At 36.3% G+C, this 21,446-nt stretch overlaps 2 protein-coding genes across 2 annotated transcripts in view; one reads left to right on the forward strand and one right to left on the reverse strand.

Annotated features, from left to right (window-relative positions):
• Positions 1 to 21,446, forward strand: part of Fak (protein tyrosine kinase 2 Fak) — a 330,869-nt gene that overhangs the window by 69,226 nt on the left and 240,197 nt on the right. The window contains exon 2 of the mRNA XM_065229902.1: positions 7,799 to 8,765. Within this exon, the coding sequence (XP_065085974.1) occupies positions 8,695 to 8,765 (71 nt within the window). The 5' untranslated portion in view covers positions 7,799 to 8,694. The remainder of the gene's footprint in view (positions 1 to 7,798; positions 8,766 to 21,446) is intronic.
• The window catches only part of LOC135708017 (ninjurin-2-like), a 379,282-nt gene that overhangs the window by 66,318 nt on the left and 291,518 nt on the right, over positions 1 to 21,446 (reverse strand). The gene's annotated exons all lie outside the window — the stretch shown is intronic.

Consider the following 21,446-nt stretch of genomic DNA (forward strand, 5'->3'; position numbering starts at 1 on the left):
TTTAAGTTAAGATGTGTGTGTTAGCACAAATAAAGAATAAACACTTCCTTAAAGATGCTTACCAACATGGCGTAAAAATTTATACCAGAAGGTTAATTTAGGTGCTCTTTGACTGACTCTTTGACAATTTTGATAATAGACGCGAAATTCAGCTCAATCGAAAGTACTTTCGAACTTTTCAGTCTCGGAGTACCTAATTTTACATGACATGTTTGCTTACGTCTCATCATTTATGTTAAAGGTGGATTCCGTCACGTGTAAAATCTTATTAGGTATTTCTAAGTGTGTATCTTTGGAACCACTGGATTCATGCAAAGGCGATATGACATTAACGAATGTATACGCAAAACAAATTACATGAACATCAAATGTAAGTTTGGATTTCGCACACATACTTAACACAAAATTACTAATTTTACACGTGACGTAAATCATGGAACGTAAACAAACATGTGTAAAATTATGTGACCGAAACATACGTAATTTGACGAAAAAGTGCCTTTGATTGATATGATTTTCTCATCTCTTTCAAGCGATTCTTAGGGGCACGTAGGCACCTCAGAGGGGTTGTAAGTGTCTACGGTCCATACAAAAAAAAAAAACAGCTTTTGTAAACAATGACTTCTCTCGATAATTTCTAGAAAGTCAAGGCTTTCCCACTTAAATCAACATTACCATCGGGTAGGGGAAGACTTCCCCTACCCGTTGGTCATATTGGTTTGCGTGGGTGTGCCTTTAATTCCTAGAAATCATCGTCAGAATTTACTGTTTACAAAAGCTGTTACACCCTAACTCCAGCTCTATCTAGACTTGTCTATGTCAGTCTCAAAGCTGGTACATGTTCGGTGTAAGAATAAATGAGCGAACAACTTCTCTCTAAAGTAATGAAATTGGAATGCTTTAATAAAACAGCAAGAAAGGTATTTTGCCATTTAATTCCACTTAATTAAAGTTTGTATGCATCAGTGCCATTCACACTAAAGGCTTATCAAAATCTAACCCTCTTAAGTACTCATCCCCTACACAGTTCGAAAAAGTAGTGTAAATTTCTGTTCAATATGATGCACATAAATGGAGCGTCACATATCATATACGTTTACATTATATATCATGTAAAGATCTGACACATTTCATACAATGTAGCAAATATTGTATACAAAAGCCCATCTTTGCAAACAATATTGTTGTGGCTCGGTTGCGTGAAATGAAATACAAGTTTACGTGAATGAATGTTTACATCTCAATTAAAATTCAGAATTTTTATCTGTGTAGATCTGGTGTACAAGGCCTTTTGAATGGTGGTCTGATTCTTTGGTCAATTTTTATTTGTTCTGTTCAAAACTATTTTGGCTCTAATGCCATTATGCGGTTACCCTCAACCTCCCCTATAACTTTAAATTCGATAATTATTTTGGGTCATCTGTCACTTGTGATATGATATATTTTTTTTTCCTTTATTTAACGTCGGTCTCTGTTCCACAATCTAGTGCCAATCACCGACGGACATCGATTGCCATCCATTGACGGCAACCGAATGTGCAGTGCAGGAAGGCAGCTTCCACACCTGCGTAGGATATCGCACCCATTCACAACACACATGGGCCGGGACCAACGGCTTTACTTCCCTTCCGAAGGAACACGTTACCAGAGATTTTTATGCCTCAGAAAAATCCCACCGACCTCGGCTGGGATTGAACCCAGACCCATTGGGGTGTTAAAAAGCAGTCACGCTTACCACTACACCACCGGCGCCGGCTAAGATATATGGCAATGCATATTAAACGGTAAAGTGCCTAATCGTTCCAGTCTCGATCTAACGCTTCAACCCCAACGATCTTTTTGTGAGCTACTGCATATCACTAAAAACGCCACATTTCACACAGTCGGCCAACATTTGAAATATTTAAGGAGATAACATTATAGATTTTTTGAACAAATGAAATAACGAAACTAGGATTGGGCGTACTTAAATAAAAGATCGATCTTGGAGGATCAATTTTGTTTAGGGCACTAGAATCGATCAATCGATTTAATCAGTACCAAATAATCGTTATTTTCTTCTTAATGCTGAATTACCGCAATGCACCGAGTACCGGACGGGCGGTGAATCCGGACATTTAAATAATAATTAAAAATTACGACTACTTTGCAAGATAACTAATTTTTGCAATTCAAATCGATGCTAAAACACTATGATTAAATTGAAATGCTTGTTGAGCATAGTTAGGGTTACCATATGGTATTCTAAAGGAGGACATGTCCTCCTTTTTCGAATGTTTTTACATGACCTCCTTTTGCCTCAAAATATCCTCCTTTTTAATCCATGAATATTTTCAAGCAAAATATTAATAAATAAATTTTCCATTTTATTTTGACGCAACTTCGTCCAAGGCTTTGAAGTTATTAAACTGACGTTTTCGTGCAAAACAATTCACTAGTTCATTTTCAAGTATGTACAGAACCGGTCATTTTATAAAGGGTCTAGTATAAGAAAGGAGCGGACTGGCTGGATTTGAGCCAAAAGGAACTGTCACAGCCAGAGCCAATCGAACAGCGACTATCTTGATAGAAGAGAAGAGTAGCCAATACGGGGACGAAAACGAACCACTTTTCTGTCAAACGCGAACCAGCTCGTGATTGGCCGATTTGAAGTCCGTAAGAGAGAGATAGAGATAGAGATAAAAAAGTAAGAAGCCAGTTGTCTCCTCTTGCTCTTAGATCTGGATTGCATACCAAGCAGAGATTGCCAAGGCAGTTTGTTTTGAATCTACTCCTCTCTTAAGTCATATTAAAGGGCTAATTGTAAAGTGTTTGGCACTCCAAAAAATGTTCAAAGAGCTGTAATTTTTTAGTATGTGCATTTAAATGGCTGAAATTTGGGCTGCTGGTTGATTAAATATTCAAAATTTACCGGTATTTTTAGGGCGATGATAAGTTGACTCTGCATGAAGGATGAATTATTTCGGTAAAGTGGTAAAACGCTTCTTGTTTGAAAACCGTTTTTAAAATTGTAATTTCTTGAAGCACAATCAATCAAATCAATCATACTTTTTTTTTATAGTCTCGTCTTCTCTGATCTCAAAATACTCATAGTGTAGTGTATTTTAAGCAATTTTGAAACATGAAAGTCACCATCATGGATTCAGAAATGATACTATTCGTTGACCATAAATTCTGATGTTTTCGAATAAAATAATGTTTCGACTAGAAAAAAATAGCAGTAGTTCATTCTGCTTGACGAGCGAACAATTTGAAAAATGGTAGCCAAATAAGATACGTTTTACTAAAATCATTGCAAGTTTAAGCTGATTCAACTGTTTAAGCTAACAATAATTCTGTTATTTTTTTATTATTTAACCAATCTGCAGTATGAATTTCAGAATTTTGAATACTCATATTAAAAAGTTGCAGTCTATTAAACTTGTTTAGAAGGACAAAAAATCCAGCATTAGTACCCTAATTTTACCGGTACTGTATGATTAATTTTGAAGGCTAGGTAGTTGCATCCTTTAGAATGGATTATTGCTTTTTAATATTACGTAACTTTTTCCTTAAAAGAATGATGATTTTTACCGAATTGATGACGACTACACTACACTACACTGAAAATAATAAATTTTGAGTAAGTGCATATGTTTTCAAAACGTTTGATAAAAACTCGTTGTCCCCCTAGTAGCACGCTTGGATGCTTGTCACAAATCGGTTGTGCAAACTTCTATACAACCAATATCAGTCATAAACAAGTTGCTGCAACTTATTGTAACGGAAATGTGTTACTCGGGCCTCCTCTATTGATGATAAAGAATATCTACATACATTGTCCTCCTTTTCCTCTAAAATTGAAATGAAATGTCCTCCTTTTCAATTTTTTTAAATGGTAACCCTTAGCATAGTAGGCATAGTGATAATAAACTTTTATAAGTGTCTGGATTTATTAACTGAGTGTCTGGATTTCGAATTCTTACGGTATTTTGAAAATTTAAATTAAATATCAAAATTAACATGTTTCAATTAACTTGTGTTTTTCGAGAGATTTGTTTATTTATCAGAAGAATTGATTAAGAAATTCTTTAAATGGTGTGACTGCAGTCTTTGGTGTCAACCAAGGTTTCTTCGATCCATTTAGTATAAAAAAGATATAATAACAACAATGATATTTTGTACTTGTAGGTTACAATAAGAGATTATTAGGAATGTTTTGCTCACATAAAACCTGCCAAGTTTGCTTTCTAAGAGTCACAATCAGCGATCGTTGTTTGCGAAAAATCAAGAATGATTGAAATTGCCAGATTTTAAATGTGAAACACAAACAACCGAAGTTGTCAGGTCAAACTTTACAAATTCTGCTTGCTACTAACAAATACAAAATGTGATCATAAACATAATATCTTATGATTCCATTATCCCATAAAACATATTTTTTATGCGAAATGAATGAAAGTAACCTTGTTGTCAACCTAAACGTCATAATACATAATAATGAAAGCGGCAACATATCAAATTAACATTCTCAGCCCAATTTTATACAACATTAGGAGCGACTGTGCTGATGCTAATTTTGAGGGTATGTTTATTAAATTTAGGTTTAAGGTGAAAGGAAATTAGTTTTTTTTTTTAATGCACAAAAATTACATTCATTTGTGGGGCGACCTTCTTTGAAGATTAAAAAGATCTAACGTAAAGGATTTTTTGGATTATTGAATAAATAAATAATAGGGTTAACTACCCCATTTCCGGCCTATTAAGCACAACCCGCACTTAGTCTTTCTTAATCTATAGTAGTTTAGCACCAAACGGAATGTTTTTATTACTGATGGCTTCTAAATTTATTTACCTTTCCGTACGTACCGTAAGATTTGATAAAGAGAAACCAATCGTTGAGATATTGTTAAAAGTCTAACACTGCTTCTTGACGCCAAACTCGGCCTACGGATTCTAAACTCGGCCTAACGCATTGAAACACCATTGAAACGCGGCCTATCGGATGAAGATAAAACATGACTCGGTCGGATCGCTTGTTTTGTTTTTGGGAAAAATGGGTTCAAATACTCCATATCACGCGTTCTCGCGTTTGGTAGCTTAATAACTAAAGTATCGTACCAAACGCATAATAGACTTGTTAACACTGTAATCATGGATTTATTTGAAGTTTTCTGATCGATAGGCCCAAAATGGGCGATTAGGCCAAAGTAGTTCTCTACCCTAGATCCTAAAAATTGAAAATGCAAATGCAAATCATCCACCGTTAATATTTTTTCGAGATTCCTCTACCATTCGGAGACTAGAAAACCTTGACCTTTCACTTCGAATCCGCTTCAAATTCGCTCAGACTCATTCAGATCAAAATTTTAAACTTACTTAGGTACTGGTCACATGTTTGACATTACATTTGGTTAAATTTGTATCTTTTATGCGAAACGGCTATTTTGCGAACGTCCATATATGCCAAATGTCCTTATGAGAAATGGGTCAATCCCGTTCATTATACATCCAGTGAAAGTCCAGTAAATTTCCGGGATTGTTTCAATTTAAGAGCAAAGTACTTCAAGAAGTTAGTTTCAAATAATATGCAGGATAAATCTATACCTTTTCGTTGGTGCAGCAACAACGGCAGAGAACTAATAAAATCATAAGAGCCAAAGAGTCTTTTAGTTAACTTACGAACTAGACTTATACATTCTACCACACCATAAACTGCACCCCTTTTTTTCAAGATCGCTGCACACACTTCATGGTATTGGTAAATATAAAAAATATGAAACCCAATTTGTGAACTTCTTTGGTGGCCTGGGAATACATTGATAAGTGTGGCATAAAGCGCTTTTTACTCCGGGAATACAAACCAAGCTTGTTTTCATATTTGGACACATGCTGTTGATATTTTGCTGAAATCATCAAACCGATAATAAAATAACATTTGCATTTGATGAACGTTTCACGAGCAAGTTCATCCAATAAAACTATTCTAAGAACTTCATATGTCCGGATATCCCAAGTAGAAGCCATTAGGCCGATCATAACTCGACCCTCGTGCACCGGGTGCCCACAAATCAAAGTTTTTCATGCTTACCCAACTGACAGCTCGCATATCACCACCACCAGCCCCACAATAAAAAAAAAACCGGGTATGCACATACCGACCTCATAAAGTTAAAACTCACCATCCCAAAGGCTACACAGTCGCCGGGCCAGCGCGCAGCCTCAGGTGGCCACAAATGTCAAAACTATTGCTCAATACTGGTAGTTTATTGCTTACAGCCAGTCAACAGATAAAATGTATTCAACTGCTGACTGCTACCATAGTCCAAAAGTAATATCTATCCAATCCATTAATCTTTTACAGTGTGTGTTGTATTTGTGTGAATCGTGCTACAATTGAACTTCACCACGAATAAAATGCAACCAAGCATGAATTAGTAGCAGCAGCACCGACTGCATTCCTATCCAAAGCGGTGAGAATTTTATGCAATCCACATTTCGGTTTCGGTTAAGGTCCCACACCGCGTGCTCGTTCGCGTCTGGGAACATTCAAATTAGTCGAAAGGGAGAGCGCGTCGTCGAACCTACAGGTCCATAACCCGCTAACCCTATGCATTTAAGTGGCGCAACAACGACGACGACGACGACGACGGTGGCAACGAATCATCGTCGTCATCATGATCACCATGAAGCGCGCACGTTCGGTGCTGCTTAGTGTAAATTTTCTCATCAGAAGGGAACTCTGCGTGTGAAAACAAAAATCGAATGCTTATTATTTTCAGCTTTCATTTCACATTCACGCGTCATGAATCTCACATTTTAGGGTGAGAGAACTGCAACGCACTGCATTAATAAGTGCCAGCGCAAGCCTGAGACTGCTGCAGCGCATCTGCGTATGTACATGCATTTTATGGACAGTGACAGGTCTCATTTCACACGCTTCAGCACCAGGAAATTGTCACCACGGGAATAGAGTATATGGATTGCATGTTTTTGGATTAGATTTTTTTTTACGTCAATAGCAGCATTCATTGGAATGATTGTTTGTTTCGGCATGGTGCGGTAGCTATGAAGTAAGGGAAGTTTGACGCAGTTTTGAAATTGCAACAACAGATGATAAAGGTTGTCATTATGCAAATTGAGTTTCAAAATATATTCAGATAACATTTGTGCTGGTTTAAATAAATTAGTTTGAAAAGTAGTTAGAAGAGTAACACATTAAACATGAAATGTCAAAATGAAGTCTTCGAAATACTCCTTTACTTTCAACGCAGTGTAAAGAATAAGGAAGATAATCACTTTAGGAATAATAATTCGGTCAGTCAGCCAAAAATTCCAATCAGGTCCAAACAAACGCATACATCCAAAAAGAATGACACACTTAAAAGGATTTCTCGATTACTTTTTCGAAGGGACGTATCAGCTTTTGTAAACAATGCATTTGATCGTCGGTTTGGCGTAAGTGGTAGCTCGCTCACGCATACTAACACCACTATCAGGTAGGGGAAAATTTCCTCAATCTGATGGTAGTGTTAGAATGCTTAGGTGAGCTACAAGTTACGCCAAATCGACGACCAAATGCATTGTTTAAAAAATCTGATACGTCCTTTTGAAAAAGTAATCGAGATTTGGTGTTTTATATTGATAATTGATTAAATTTTCGGAAGGTAAAAAGTGTGTAAAACAATTTCATCTCGCAAGTAACACCTTTCCAAACAACTACAACAACTCAACGCTGAAGAGGTAACCGGATCACGTCCAAGTTGATCCACTCCTCTAATCTCTTCCGCCACAACCGATTTCCATCTTTATCTTTCAGATTGTCCCTAACGAGAAAAGTTTCAGCAGCTGTAAGGCAGTAGTTTTATCACCTACGACGAAAGCAAACAATCAAACAAACAAACAAATATACAAATCGAAACCGACGGTGCCTTCTCATCGAAAAAAAAAAGTTGTTAGCCTCGAATTGCATCACATCATCAAACCCATATCGATCAAACGCAACGGTTTAGCCCGGTCGTGGATCATCATCAAATACGCAAAGTTTACTGTGTTTACCAATAGCCCGATAAAGGTGCAAAAGAAACAGGGTAGGAGCTTCTGCTTCCAAATCCGGAAAATCTGCTGTGATATAACGCAACGGGAATCAGCTAGTCACGTACCCGTAGAGTCTTCGGTGGATTTTGTGTTACCCAACGCAACGGCTAGATACGGAATCCTTGTGACGAGAGTTTTCCGAACAAGTAGTGAAAGATATAACGAGAGTTATCCAACTGAGCAGAACGGAGCTAGAGGGAACATTTCCAGCCAATCAAGCCGGGTTGTCTGCTTCTCTACAAAGCGGGCGAAGGAATGAAAAACGGGAGTGAACAAGTGAAGAAAAGTGATTTTTAATTAACCTTTTGAAATTGTCATTCTCGGTGCATTGGCAGCGATTTTTAGCTTTACCATACAACACCCGGTGATAATGAGCAGCACAAAGGCGGAGGAAGAGAAAAGTGCGACATGATAAAAATGCAGATTTATACACCGTGTTAAATTTTTAATCTTCGAGTTAGCAAAGTGTTGCAACGAGAGAAGACCGAGTGGCAGGGTGAATGGTTCTGAATGTAGCAAAAGTGAGAAATCTAATTAAACTTGAATTGATTCACCGTGCAATAGTAAATTGTCCGTAGAGGAAAGTTTTTCAGTTGAGCAGTTTCATGATAATATATTATGATGGTGGAAAAAGCGGAAGGATTCTTATTTCGGAAACCGGTGTACCAGTACTTCCAGTATCTAGAAACGTGAGTATTAGTTTGGGTTAAGTGACGTTATCAGCAGATTACAAGATTGCTACTGAGTTTTACTTAAATGGACCCCATACGACAAAGGTTTTATTAATATTTCCATCAATATGTATGGTAGTGTTAGTAATGTGGGCCTCCCTTAGCTCAGTCGGTAAAGGTGCAGCTACGAAGCAAGACCATGGTGGAGGTGACTAGGTTCGATTCCCGGTTCGGTCTAGGAATTTTTTGGGCTGGAAAATGTCTCGACTTCCCTGGGCATAGAGAATGATTGTTTTTGCCACACAATTATACTAATGCAAAAATGATACAAGCATCGAAAACTCTCAAATTATAACTGTGGAAGTGCATCTAGAACACTAAGTTGAGAGCACGCAATAAGCTAAAATGTGATAAGCATTAAGCTTGAAATGCGAAAAAGAAGAAGGGTCAGCAATACAGAGCTACTGCTTATTAAATTTGTTATATGATGACGAGACCAATGACAGCCTTCCTGGCAAAAGATGCCCAAAATGAGACCTCATCTGCTACTATAGTTAAAGAGAAGTGGAAAATGAGAGGATATATTGGAACATGAAATCATACATTTTTGATTCTGAGTCAATATTTTCACCTTTTATATTTGTATCAATGTTATAAACAATACAATACGGGTATTGACAATATTTTTCTTTGCTATCTCTACAGTGAACTATGGTCATAACATAAGAAACGTACACCCCATTAACCCCGATTGATTAAAATGTAATTTTCATGTGAAATGGAAAGCACTATTCCGTTTCATATGCCTTATGAATAATTTAAACATAATAAACGACATAGGGTAAATGGCTCTAATGTTGGCCAATGGATCTAAGATTGGGCCCATCGTTAAAAATCTGCTATTTATCAATTTTATCAAGATGAACGCGTCATTGGGACGGTACTAATGAATATTTTTGGTGCTTTTTCAACAACTAAACAACCTGTACTCAGCTTATAAGCTGTGTTAGAGCAAATTCGGAAGCATTTTCACAGTCAACTAGATTTATTTTTAGACGTGTGCAGTTTTGCAGCTTTTACTCTGCTCTTTTATAACTAGTCGAGAAAATTGATTCATGTGTACTATTATAAAGCCTCTACTCAACGATTTTGTTGTAGAAGGGAATGTTGATTTGTTTACATAAGTTCAAAGTGTTGGCGTAGCACAGTTGGTAGTGTCAACGTTTGCCAATGGGGTCGTCTGGAGTACGATTCTAGGTTCCGGTGCAGGGTAAATAATTTGGTGATGATTTGTAACTAATTTCGATTAATTTGATTCACAACAAAATAAACTCAATAAATTCCTTCATAAAAAAGCGTAAGCAGTATTTAACTCGGCTTCAAGAGAAAGCTGTGTAGTGATTATTGGATAACCGGGAAAAAAGGTTGAATAAGCGCCTTTCAAGTTCACACACAACTAAACAGCAGGATAACAGCTGTATAGAAGCGTTAATGGATATGCAATAAGAGCTTCTCCCGACCGTTCCAACAGCCATAAGTAGCTGACTAAGTTCGCCAGATTTGCTTGTATAGAGGTTGAGTAAAGGTTTCCTTATATCGTATAACGTTTGAATACAGCTTGAGACTGTATAAATGAAATGAGTATAAAGCGTTTACATTGTGAAAATTGTTAGTTGGGTATTAATCACAGCACGAAAACTGCTAATCTAATCGCAATGACGTCTGATACAAAATAGTTTTTTTTTGTTTTTTTTTATATCTTTATTAAGGAGACTTTTAGCCGTTGGCTCTACAAAATAGTAGAAAACTGAGTTGTCTTATTTAATGAAAATAAATACTGAAAAAAATCTGAAATTTTTATAACAAAATAAAAAAAAATAAAGGGTTGTGTCCTAGACACGACCGCAGTATGACGTAGAGCTACGCAAAAATAAATCAATGTCACGCATCTTTGACTATTAAGATAAAGTTATAGTAAATTAAAATATTTCAATGTTTTGGCTATGGTTTAATGTTGGTTCAAGTATTTTTTCCTGGAATGTGATAAATTATGAAAATTCAAATGTGGAGTACTAAACAAGCCATTATATTTTTTGTAGTAGCACCCCAGTATAGTCCACAAAGACGCTATGCATGTTGTGGGATAAAACAATTGCCAAAAAATACGTTAATTTTTTTCAATAGCTCCATCATTTGTTTTAAATTAGGTCTCTGAAGCAGAGAAGAGAGTGAAGGTTGCATTTTATGATAACGCAACAGGCAGTTGTTTTCCTTATCAGAAGACGGTACTTTCAATATTAAACAAAATGTTGGTTCATATGTCAGCGAAGTAGGGGAGAAAGGGGTATAACGATAACCTCTTCTTTTTTCCAATTTGGAGGACAACCCTAACATAAAAGTATCATGCATCATCATTATGTAGTTTACAGCGTGTTCGTAGAATGATGCAAAATAGAATACTGTGACTTTTCTCAAATAAAAGGTTTGGTTTAATAAGTAGGTGCATAGTACAACATTAATTGAAAATTAGGGGAATTCAGTTATTGAATTTCAAAGTCAGAGCAAAAACTCGTTTACAGTTTCTCCATCTGTTTAATGTTTTAATTTTAAGCATCTTAGTTAAGGTACTCCGGGGTAAGTTGAAACGGTACGTGTATGTCTTAGCAGAAGTGAATATTCACTGTAATTATTTTTGTGAGGCATTGTGTATTACCGCCAACTACTATATTAGAACTAATCTCAAGAGATACATCTACTGTTTCAACTTACCCACGCGTTTCAACTTGCCCGGTGTAGGGTAATGGATTTTGGTTGGACCTATTTATGTCATTTTCACACTGCGTCTAAATGTATGCCGTGCATTTTCTATGAACATAACATATGGACATGAAAAATGTGTGTTTGGTGAAAAGTTTTACCTTTCTAATTTCTAGTAATACTAAAGAATGAATGCCAATAATCGTTTATTTTACGTCCAACGAGTCAATTAAAGGGAGGGGGGGGGGGGGACCGCCGATTTATCCCAGGAATATAAATCTTTCTGCAAAAATGTGTGGTACTGAGAAAGACCGATGGTTCGATCTCCACCACGTTGTCCGATGCAAAAATAAGCCTCGGTACGACATCCTCTAAATCACACCTGCCCGATTTCATCTGGTCACAGTGCCTGCGAGAATATTCAGCACGACGGTAGAGAGAGAGAGAGAGAGAAAGAAAATCCACCTCTTGCTCTTGCTTGCTGCTTGCCATGCCTTCCAAAGAAGCACTGTTTTATATATGTTCAGGTTCAAGCTGAACGATGTGCCACCATGGGTACTTGATTATGATGACTGGGTTTGGGGAAAACGTTTATTTCATAAAAAACAGTGATAAAAGTATCATTTCTACATTTTTCAAAAGCTTTTAAATGGAAAATTGTAAAAGTTTTTATTTCAACAGATTCGTAAAGTAATATCCTATAGATTGGCGTATTTGTATTTTAGTTTAGTTTAGTTTCATCTATAAATGACAAAGTGTGACATAGTGTTAGGTTTTGAACGCTTGTATTCAAAACCTAACACTATTTCCCCACACATTATTATTGATTCGCACCCCAGTATAGTCGACAAAGACGTAATTCTACGTCAAAAAACGACCTTTTTATAACTTCAATAACAAAAAAGTCATATTTAAGATTTAAATCTACCACTGCAGCAGCAACCAGATTTAAATAAAATGATCCATTTGCAAAATAAATGCATTATAAGATTGCAAACGTATACCTCACAGTGTATTATTTTGAAACCATCATAACTCTCATAGTTCTTCTATTCTCCACGAGTGACAACTTTGATTTGCCAATTCTGTTGATTAGAATGTATAGAACAGCGAGCTGGAAATAAATAAAAACTGAAAAAATGCTAATAGAAGCATGGAAGCTGCTTAAACTGACGAGAATACGAAAATTTCCCTAATACAGTGCTTTCCCGATTTTGTCAGACCCTTCTCAAATTTTTGGTTGACAAAAGGAAAACTGACAAAATCGAGAAATTTGGCTCCCTATTTTTTTTTTTCGATCAACGTTATAACAATTTTTTTTACTTATGACTATTATTTGTGCAAACTCTTCTAATCCATAAAAATATTAGAATTATTGAATCAATTTTCTCTTATCGAAAAAAAAAATGTATCAACTTTCAAAGCAAAGAAAACGTGTGTGTCTTAGAGTGGTTCAAAATATAGATTTTACTCCTCTCTTGCTTCCTCTATTTCTCCCAAAATTTGAGCTCATTTGGATGCGAACTCATACTGCGCTGCCCCTTTGAAGTTTATATGGGAATTGCTATGGGAAAATTGAATTTTTTGTTCTCATCATTCTAACTGTTCGTTGCAATGATCTGCGTAAAAGTTTGCCATCCAAAACCCTCATTTGAATGAAACTTAATGATAATTGCAGTCCTTTACGACTCAATCTACATATTTTAATCCTTCAGGGATATGCAAATCGATGCAAACAAATTATTTGCTGGCAAGGAAAGTTTATAAAAATTTCAATCATTATCATGTATCCCTGAAGGATTCATATTTGTAGATTGAGACCTGGAAGACAGTTTCCAATGATGATTGCTCTGCATCACAAAATCAGTAATTCGAAATTTATGTTTGGTGCTCTATTATGTTTAAAATACCTGCAGGGTAGTATGGTACAGGGTAATAAGCGGTACTTGCGCAGGATAACCTGTGTTTCTCAAAATTGTTTATGGATTAAAACTTCCAAGAAGCTCCAATCTAAAATTTATACTACATACATTTAACATAAAATCCTATTTGCTCTCAAAATTCTAGGGTGAAATTTCGTGAGATTACGTTGATTTAATATTTGAAAGGTTTGTCTAATGTCCAATTGTCTGGATTCACAATGAATCGTTAAACCAGAGTAAATAATCGATTGTTTTACCTTTTAAGTTAAACAAATCAATATCTTGAAAAACTATACCGCTGCAATTTTGACATCTTCGTAAGAGTATTATATATTTGACTAATAAAGCAGTTTGTCAACGACCCTAATTCTCCAATTTTAATTATTAAAAAGTTTCATTTTGAATAACAGTTAAGTACAAGTGTATAACATTTTTTTCTACTAAAATATGGCACTTTTCCTTTAAAAAAACATGGTCCAAGATACACAATCACTAATGTGACTAGATTTGGAGTTATTGATTTCGTTCCGTTAGATTTTATTCCTGGACCACAGCATTGCTGTGCTTGGCGCGAAGATTTGGGGGTAAGCCCTGAATGCAGTTGATTAATCTAGTTAGTAAATTATCGGCCTCGAAATCAATTACTAACTAATTTCCTGGCCCTTTTACGTTTAAATGGGAATTAGTATAGAAAAATACGAGATTAACTAGCCAATGAGCTAAAAATATCGCTAATAAAGTTTGAAAAAAAACTATGGGAACTTTATGTTCCCAACGGCCAAGAATTTCGCCATAATAATTAACGGAAAAGCTTGCTATTTATTCTTATGTGAAAATTTATCAGCTACAACTTTGTTCAAGATCAGTTTTTGGTTAGACATCAAAGTAATTAGTTATTAAACTGAATTAATCCACCTATGCTGAGATCTAGCCCTTCTTACTAATAGACATTCCGACAACAGTGCAAATTATTTCGCATATTGGATTTTGATCCTAGGCAGAAACTGACCACTTGCCCGGAATATGTCTAGATGTGGTCAGTGTGATCCTGGGCACACTAAACGGCAACCATTGAACTGGTTTTACAAACCTAAACATGTTTTAGCCATATCTCCGGGACCAGTTTACCGATTCCAAAAATATTAAAAAGCGTTCTACACTGAAAAAAGTGTTCACATAGTTTCTATTGGGAATGCACATAATATTTTCGATATTACAAAATTAATTATTTTTAATCAGAATATACCATAACATACAAAGTTCTATGTGAGTAATCACGTAGATTTCATTGGACATGTAAGGATCATGTGATTTTGAGGTGCAATTTCCAATTATGAGATCAAATGGAAAATTTGTGAAATTCTCATGGATACTTTCCACTGGTTCCGTGGTGTATTTTATGAATATATGAGACCATATTACCTTGTCCTACTCACATCTGATAAAGCAGCAAGAATAATTGATTGGGCTGAAGCATAACCCCTTTCATTTTTGTTTTGTTTATTAATTTATTTGATAAGCTCAACCGAATTAACTTTACAGAGCCGAGGATTCTTGTTCACTGTACAATACATCTTAAAACTACAGTCAAAAGGTACAACACAATAAACATTTTATCTTTCGCTATCCAACGGGAGCCACGTCCAGTGGTTTCATTGTATGGTAGATTCGCCAACGGGGAGCAGAGCGCTTCCATTGAATCAATGGACGCAAAACGTGGTCAGCACTCACACATTCATCACGAAACGGTTGCTTTCCAAAGTCAACGACGCATCGACTAAAAGAACTGCTGATGAAGAACAATGATGAGGACCACGACCGCGTGACGCACATTGAGAGTGGTCTGCTTCTGTCGACAGCCAAGTGAACACTGAGCCTCTTTCGATTGACAATGTTATTTATCTTCGTCGTATTCGAGAATTTGCGATGACTAAATCGCTTAAACATTGGAATTCAATCAAAACTTTCAAGTGCAATGCATTTTTTTTTAAATATGTAATGCTCTTTTTTATTTTATGAAAATTAATGTTGTTGGCAATGAAGCAATGTTTGTTATTACAATAGCAAAGAAAACATAGGTTTCAGTGGTAAAAATTGTTTTCCAGCAAATAGCAATTCAAAACTAATTGTTCCTAGGAGGGAAACAGTGAGTAAAATGAACAATTGAAACAACTGTGAAATCATTATTATTGTTTTTTTACTACTTCATTTGTACAGGCTTAATCGAATAGACTTTACAGAGCCAAGTTATCATTTGCGTTATACATTATTAATGGCTAAAGTTAAAGGATTTGAACCGAATACTCGCGGTCTTCTCGAGGTTAGTGGATGACAATTTTATGGATGGGAAGAGGGAGAAGGAGATTTGAAATGAGGGGGTTAGAAGGAAAGGGGTGTAAGTGTCTTTGATCGATTCTCGTCATCGACTTTCTCTTTTGATAGCCATAGCTTTATAAACAGATTTTGTGCTATTTCTGCCACATAGTTTGATAAAGAAGGTTCTCAACTAGCATCCAGAATGGTACACGAATCAAGGAATGTGTTTGCAGCTGAATTATTAACGAAAGAGGATGCCGATGAAGAGAATCGATCAAAGTCACTTACACCCCTTTCATTCTAACCCCCTCAAATATGATTTATTATTCAAAAATTTCCCTATTTCTAAAACATATACTTAATCCTTTCATCGATATTTATTAAAAACTAAAAGATAAATTGGTGGAAAGACCTGTGCGTTGAATTGATTGATAATAATAAGCACGTAAAATCGTTAATTTTTCACTTTAACCCGTATGTCCATATTACCGAAGACAACAAATCAAGAAGACTGTTGCTTCCACCTTCACTCAAGTGCAGCGCCATTGTATCTGTCGCTTGGATTCTGGCAAAGTTGCCAGTCTTCTTGACTTGTTATCTTCGATATTACCCTACATCCCCTAACATTCAAATTTCAGCGAAGGGTAATAATGAAAATCAATCAGATCGAAAAGTTGAATTCTTACACGAGAAAGCACTGTAGTAAACATTTGGAACTTTTTTTATCATGCAATATTCTTGTGATTTGTGCATTGGAATCAATTTTCTAGACAAAAAAAAATATATTTAAAACATGAAAAACAATAAATATTATATGTGAGAAACAAATTCAAAATGTGTACTAAAATTTTATGTTCTATCATGTTGGCCATTTTTTAAGTGTCCACTGTGTCAGAAAAGTTGGCATTTTTGACAAGTTATCAACATAAACATAATTTGCTCAATGTGCTTTTTTTGTTATTTAAGATTTTAAAAGATTTAAAAAAAAAATTAAGAGAACATGTGATTTTTTCTTTCAGAAAATGCAAAGAAGTTTCCTACAACTTTGTCTCAGACCTCATTTCGATTAGATGAGCCGTTTTCGTGTCACGATTAATTGAAAAATATCGAATACGCTTTTTTTGAAAATTAGGCGATAGTCAAAATGTCTGAATTCCAGCACAAACTTGTTTCATCACCTCTAACGAACAATTATGCGAAGTTTCATGGAATCCTGAGAGCTTAAATTTAATATTTGTCCATTTTTTCGCTATTTGATCTGGAGCTGCTCATATCTTTTGTCGATCAAGCGTTTGACGTTTTCTTATGAAAAAAATGTTATGTTAGAACAAACATAAAAAATATATTTGCACGTATATTATTATATATAATGTCCAAGATTAGAGATGGGGTTTTTAATCTAATTTCCTTCCTACTAAGAACAACCCTCACTTGACCTCTTTTTTCGAGCGGGTATAGCATAGCACAGCATATCATAGAACAAACTGCACAAATTCGTAGGTGGTACGAGCTCCAAACTAGTGTTAAGAAGAGGCCCACCTTTATCCGGTACTGTTAGATAGTAATTTGGGATTAATCACTACCTCTTAGATAAAGGATGTTTCTCCTTCCAGCAGACCAGAGCTGTCCTGGCGACGTCCTTGCAACTGGTGGTGATGGGGAAAGAATGTTAGTCCGGCATTTATTTAAGAGAGATGCAGAGAACTCTACGACCCCTCATAAATGTACAGGAATTTAGGATTTGTTTAGTTGAAAGGTAGGCCATAGGATACACCCAGTCGGCGTTGCTGACAATCATTATGTTTTTAAATAAGTCAGTAATAAAGCTAAAGAACAGTTCAGTAGATATATTATATTTTTATACAAACCGTTGGATTTGATAAAAAAAAAGTCACTGCGTCCATACGCATTGAAACGCCATGGCCATATATACGGATGAAGGCAGAAAAAAATAAAAGATTGGCTAGGAGCGCATCTTTTGTTTTGAGAACAATGTACTCGTATAGGCTTTGTTTTGTATCTTATGAGCTAACGCTTCGACAGAAACGTATTATTGATTTATACACGGTATAATCATTGATATTATTGATAGTTTCTGCTCGATAGAACAGAAATGACCGATTACGACGAAGTAGCGTTATGTTTTAACCTATATAGGGTGTCCCTGAAAGTATAAGCACAGTTTATTATTCGAGTAAAACAACGTTATGTTAATGAATAAAAAAATTATTTCATATATATAATCTCTATAGTATTCTCTTTCAACTGGATGAAAAAAATCCGTAGTTCCTTGAATCGCATGTCAAGGAGCGAACTTTTGATCTGACGTTGAACATGAGCTTCAGCACAGATTCCTTGACGATAATTTTGGCCACTTTGGTCAAGTATTTTTTTGAATTCTTCGATTCAAATCGCTGCCTTAAAGTGTTTCCGCAGATAACCCCTTTGAAAGGGCCCAAAAAGTTTCGATTGACCAGGCCTCCGGACAATTCGGAGGAGTCATCTCTTTTGGCACATATTGCACATTGTTTGCTTTGTACCAAGCTACCGTTTACTTTAACCTAGGGGAACAGGGTCCCAAATAGCACACATCTGTCACACAAAATTGCAGCATCTTGATTGTGACTAAAATGAGTCCTATAGCAGTTACCTCAACCGGTTCCTGACAAGTGTGCTACTAGGGATTGTTTTTGTAATCAAAGAAACACATCTTAGTCCTTTATCTTGTTATGCCTTGTTGATAGTGACAAGACTCAGCTTTGTCCACCGAGGATGGTCTTGAAACAAAGAAAAACTGAGCTAGGTAGTTATTTTTCATCTTCGTGATTCCTAATCTTTTATTCTCTGTTTTCTAGTTTGAAGTGTTTAAGACTAAAATTCTGATGCATGGTTATTAATTATTATCGGTGTTATTGATTGATTTTGTTGCGAAGGAATCCGTTTTTGACTGCCTTTGGAGAGGGACCTTACAATTAAAGTCGGATCCTTGCGATAAAGGCAACAAGGACAACTGCATCAAAACCGAATACTTCATGTAGTAATACGACATGCACTAAGGACACGGGGTATACCACAATAGATCAAATAACTGGTCGCAGTGGATTTATGTCCCGACAGAGGAAAAGAAGACAATGAGAGTCCACTGTAGACACGCATAGAGTAGTTAAATCAGAACACTTAAACTCACACCAATGAGTTTCTTCATTGAGAGTCCTAAATGAGCAGCGATTATTTCTCTTTTCGTTTGTATGATACAAAAATAAGAACATCTTTCCACTTAATTACAAATCTACTGTGTTTTACGTACCTATAGGAACCTTTCCAGCATTAGAAATTTAACAGGTAAAGCAAGCAAATGCTCCATTTTATAAAAGCAATTAGAAACGACAAAAAATGGGATTAAGATCCAAACTCAATTGAACATCAATTAGTCATTGCTAGGAATACGCTTCATAATCCTCATCCTAACTTTCGGAACAGCTATCTCAAAATGCCTTTATCCCTAATTAGCTCCAAAAATCTCAGTCAAAACACCCCAGACAAAGGACAACCTCCTTTTCTTCGGCTTGTCCCCGATTGAAATCAAACACCCGTTGAAATCCTAATCTTCCGCAGCCACGTGCCGCTTATGTTCCAGAACCGAACTCCTGCCGACCGAACTAAATCCAATTACCATCCACCCCCGTACGTTGCTTGCTGCCGTTTGCAGAGTTCAACTCGAAAATGTGGGTTAACACAGGCAAGCAAATAAAGCTGTCCGGGCCAAACGCAAACAAAGCGCAGTTAAATATGTAAACTGTTTGCTATGCGCTAATAATAACATTTTGTAATGATCCCCTATCAAGATTGAACCCAAACGATGAGACGACGATCCCACCAACGAACGTCACATGGAAAAATCGAGTTCTAGCTCTGGATCCAATTAACAGTGGGCCGTAACAGCGCATAGAACAATGCTATGGAACTCAATCTATTTTTAATTTTTTATGAGCCATATCGGAATTCAATTTTCTCCCGAAGAACTTGACGTACTTTCGAGAATGGGACCAACAGAAAAGCCGGTATGCCGGCCGACCGTCGTTGTTCGGAATGATCTACCACCACGAAGCATAAAAGAGGTTCAATAAATCAGTTCGCGAACCGAAAATTGGAACCGACTGGAGGTCTGTGGATAGCTGCGGAAAACGGGGGGCATTATTTATGTTTATGGTTTTGGATTCGTCAAAGAAGTGCCAGAGATACCAATCGAATGCGTCCGCTCACGCCCCATATGGTCGGGGAGGTGAAGGAACGCTCAATGTTTGATCGTTTCGATCGTTTCGCTCTCTGGTTGAGGAGAGTCAACCCGGAGGTTGCTCTCTTGCTCTTGATTCATGACAGTGTTCATTGGGTATTGATGCTCTCTTGAATGAAAATTTGCAGTGCAGGAAAATATTATGCTTCCTGTGAGTTCACTCGTCAGTGCTATTCGAGATGTTGGAGAGTTATGTTTGTGGGGTAGCTGTATGTATTTTGAACTGGGTGCATCTTGGATTTTAAAATTCTACATATTATGCTTCATATTACATTTGTCATCATATTGAAGTTTTAATTTATGCCAATACGATTAGATGTAATTTATTGATATCACTCAAGGCTTTTTTTTAGACAGAGCACGAACTTCAATAAATTAATAGATATATAAATCATCGCTTCATGGTAATGCTCATATTTCACATTGGATTCAAGCTGCTGCATTTGAATTTTCATGGTTGCAATCAATCAAATGATTAATTACTCTTGATCAATCTACCTAATAAACTACTTCTACTATTGAAACGCTGTTAATTTTCCGTCAATAAAAGCCTGACAAGCTTCAATAAGCCCCCCGCAATCTGTCATAAACCACACACTTAGCACTTATCCATTGATTAATGGTACTAAATTTTGAATTAAAAAAAAAAGCCTTGCTGGCCACATTTTTCAACGTCCAATGGCACAAAGGAAAATGTGCATAAAAATTACGCACAGAAAAGAATGCTATTAGCTACTTTATTGCTGTCATTGTCCCTGTGCATTGTGGTTAAAATACGATAAAATTGATTGCTTGTCAGATTTGTGGCTGTCTGGTCGTGTTGGTGAAAAAAGAGCTGTGAACCACAATTCCGCCTGTATGAAAATTAAATGATTGTTTTTTCTCGCTTCTCTGCTCTCCACTATCTTTGTTGAAGTATGTGTACGTATTGAGCATGAAGCATAAAATTGCTAAACTCGAATAGCCAGTGGGTATGGCAGGCATGCAAGCAGCGCTGCTGCTACTCTATAGATAACAATTTTGCAATATGTTGCTGGCCGTTTTTACCACAACAAAAGTAATTGAATGGCACACTCGCTATCACTGGAAAAACATTCTCACTCACTACCCTATTTCAGCACAACTTTGAAACAAATCTCATTTGACTGGCATGAATTTAATCAACGCCACTATCCTACTACCAGACAGGGAAAACCAACAAACCGACAAACGTCCGTCGTATGTGTATTTGCATGTAGGATTGTATGCTGATTGTGCTAACTATTAAAAAGTTGTAAAAATCTGGATGCTTTAGGTTCGCTGGTTACTCAACTAGCAGTGGGGAGCATGGAGAGAGAAATATATTATTGCATCGTTCTGCGTGCATTGACCCAGATAATGCAATGTTGCCACAGAATATTGCCCAGTTTT

Source organism: Ochlerotatus camptorhynchus, unplaced genomic scaffold, assembly GCF_037179485.1.
Source record: "Ochlerotatus camptorhynchus isolate MF236.1 unplaced genomic scaffold, CSIRO-AGI_Acam_v1.1 ptg000324l, whole genome shotgun sequence".
Classification (NCBI taxonomy): domain Eukaryota; kingdom Metazoa; phylum Arthropoda; class Insecta; order Diptera; family Culicidae; genus Ochlerotatus; species Ochlerotatus camptorhynchus.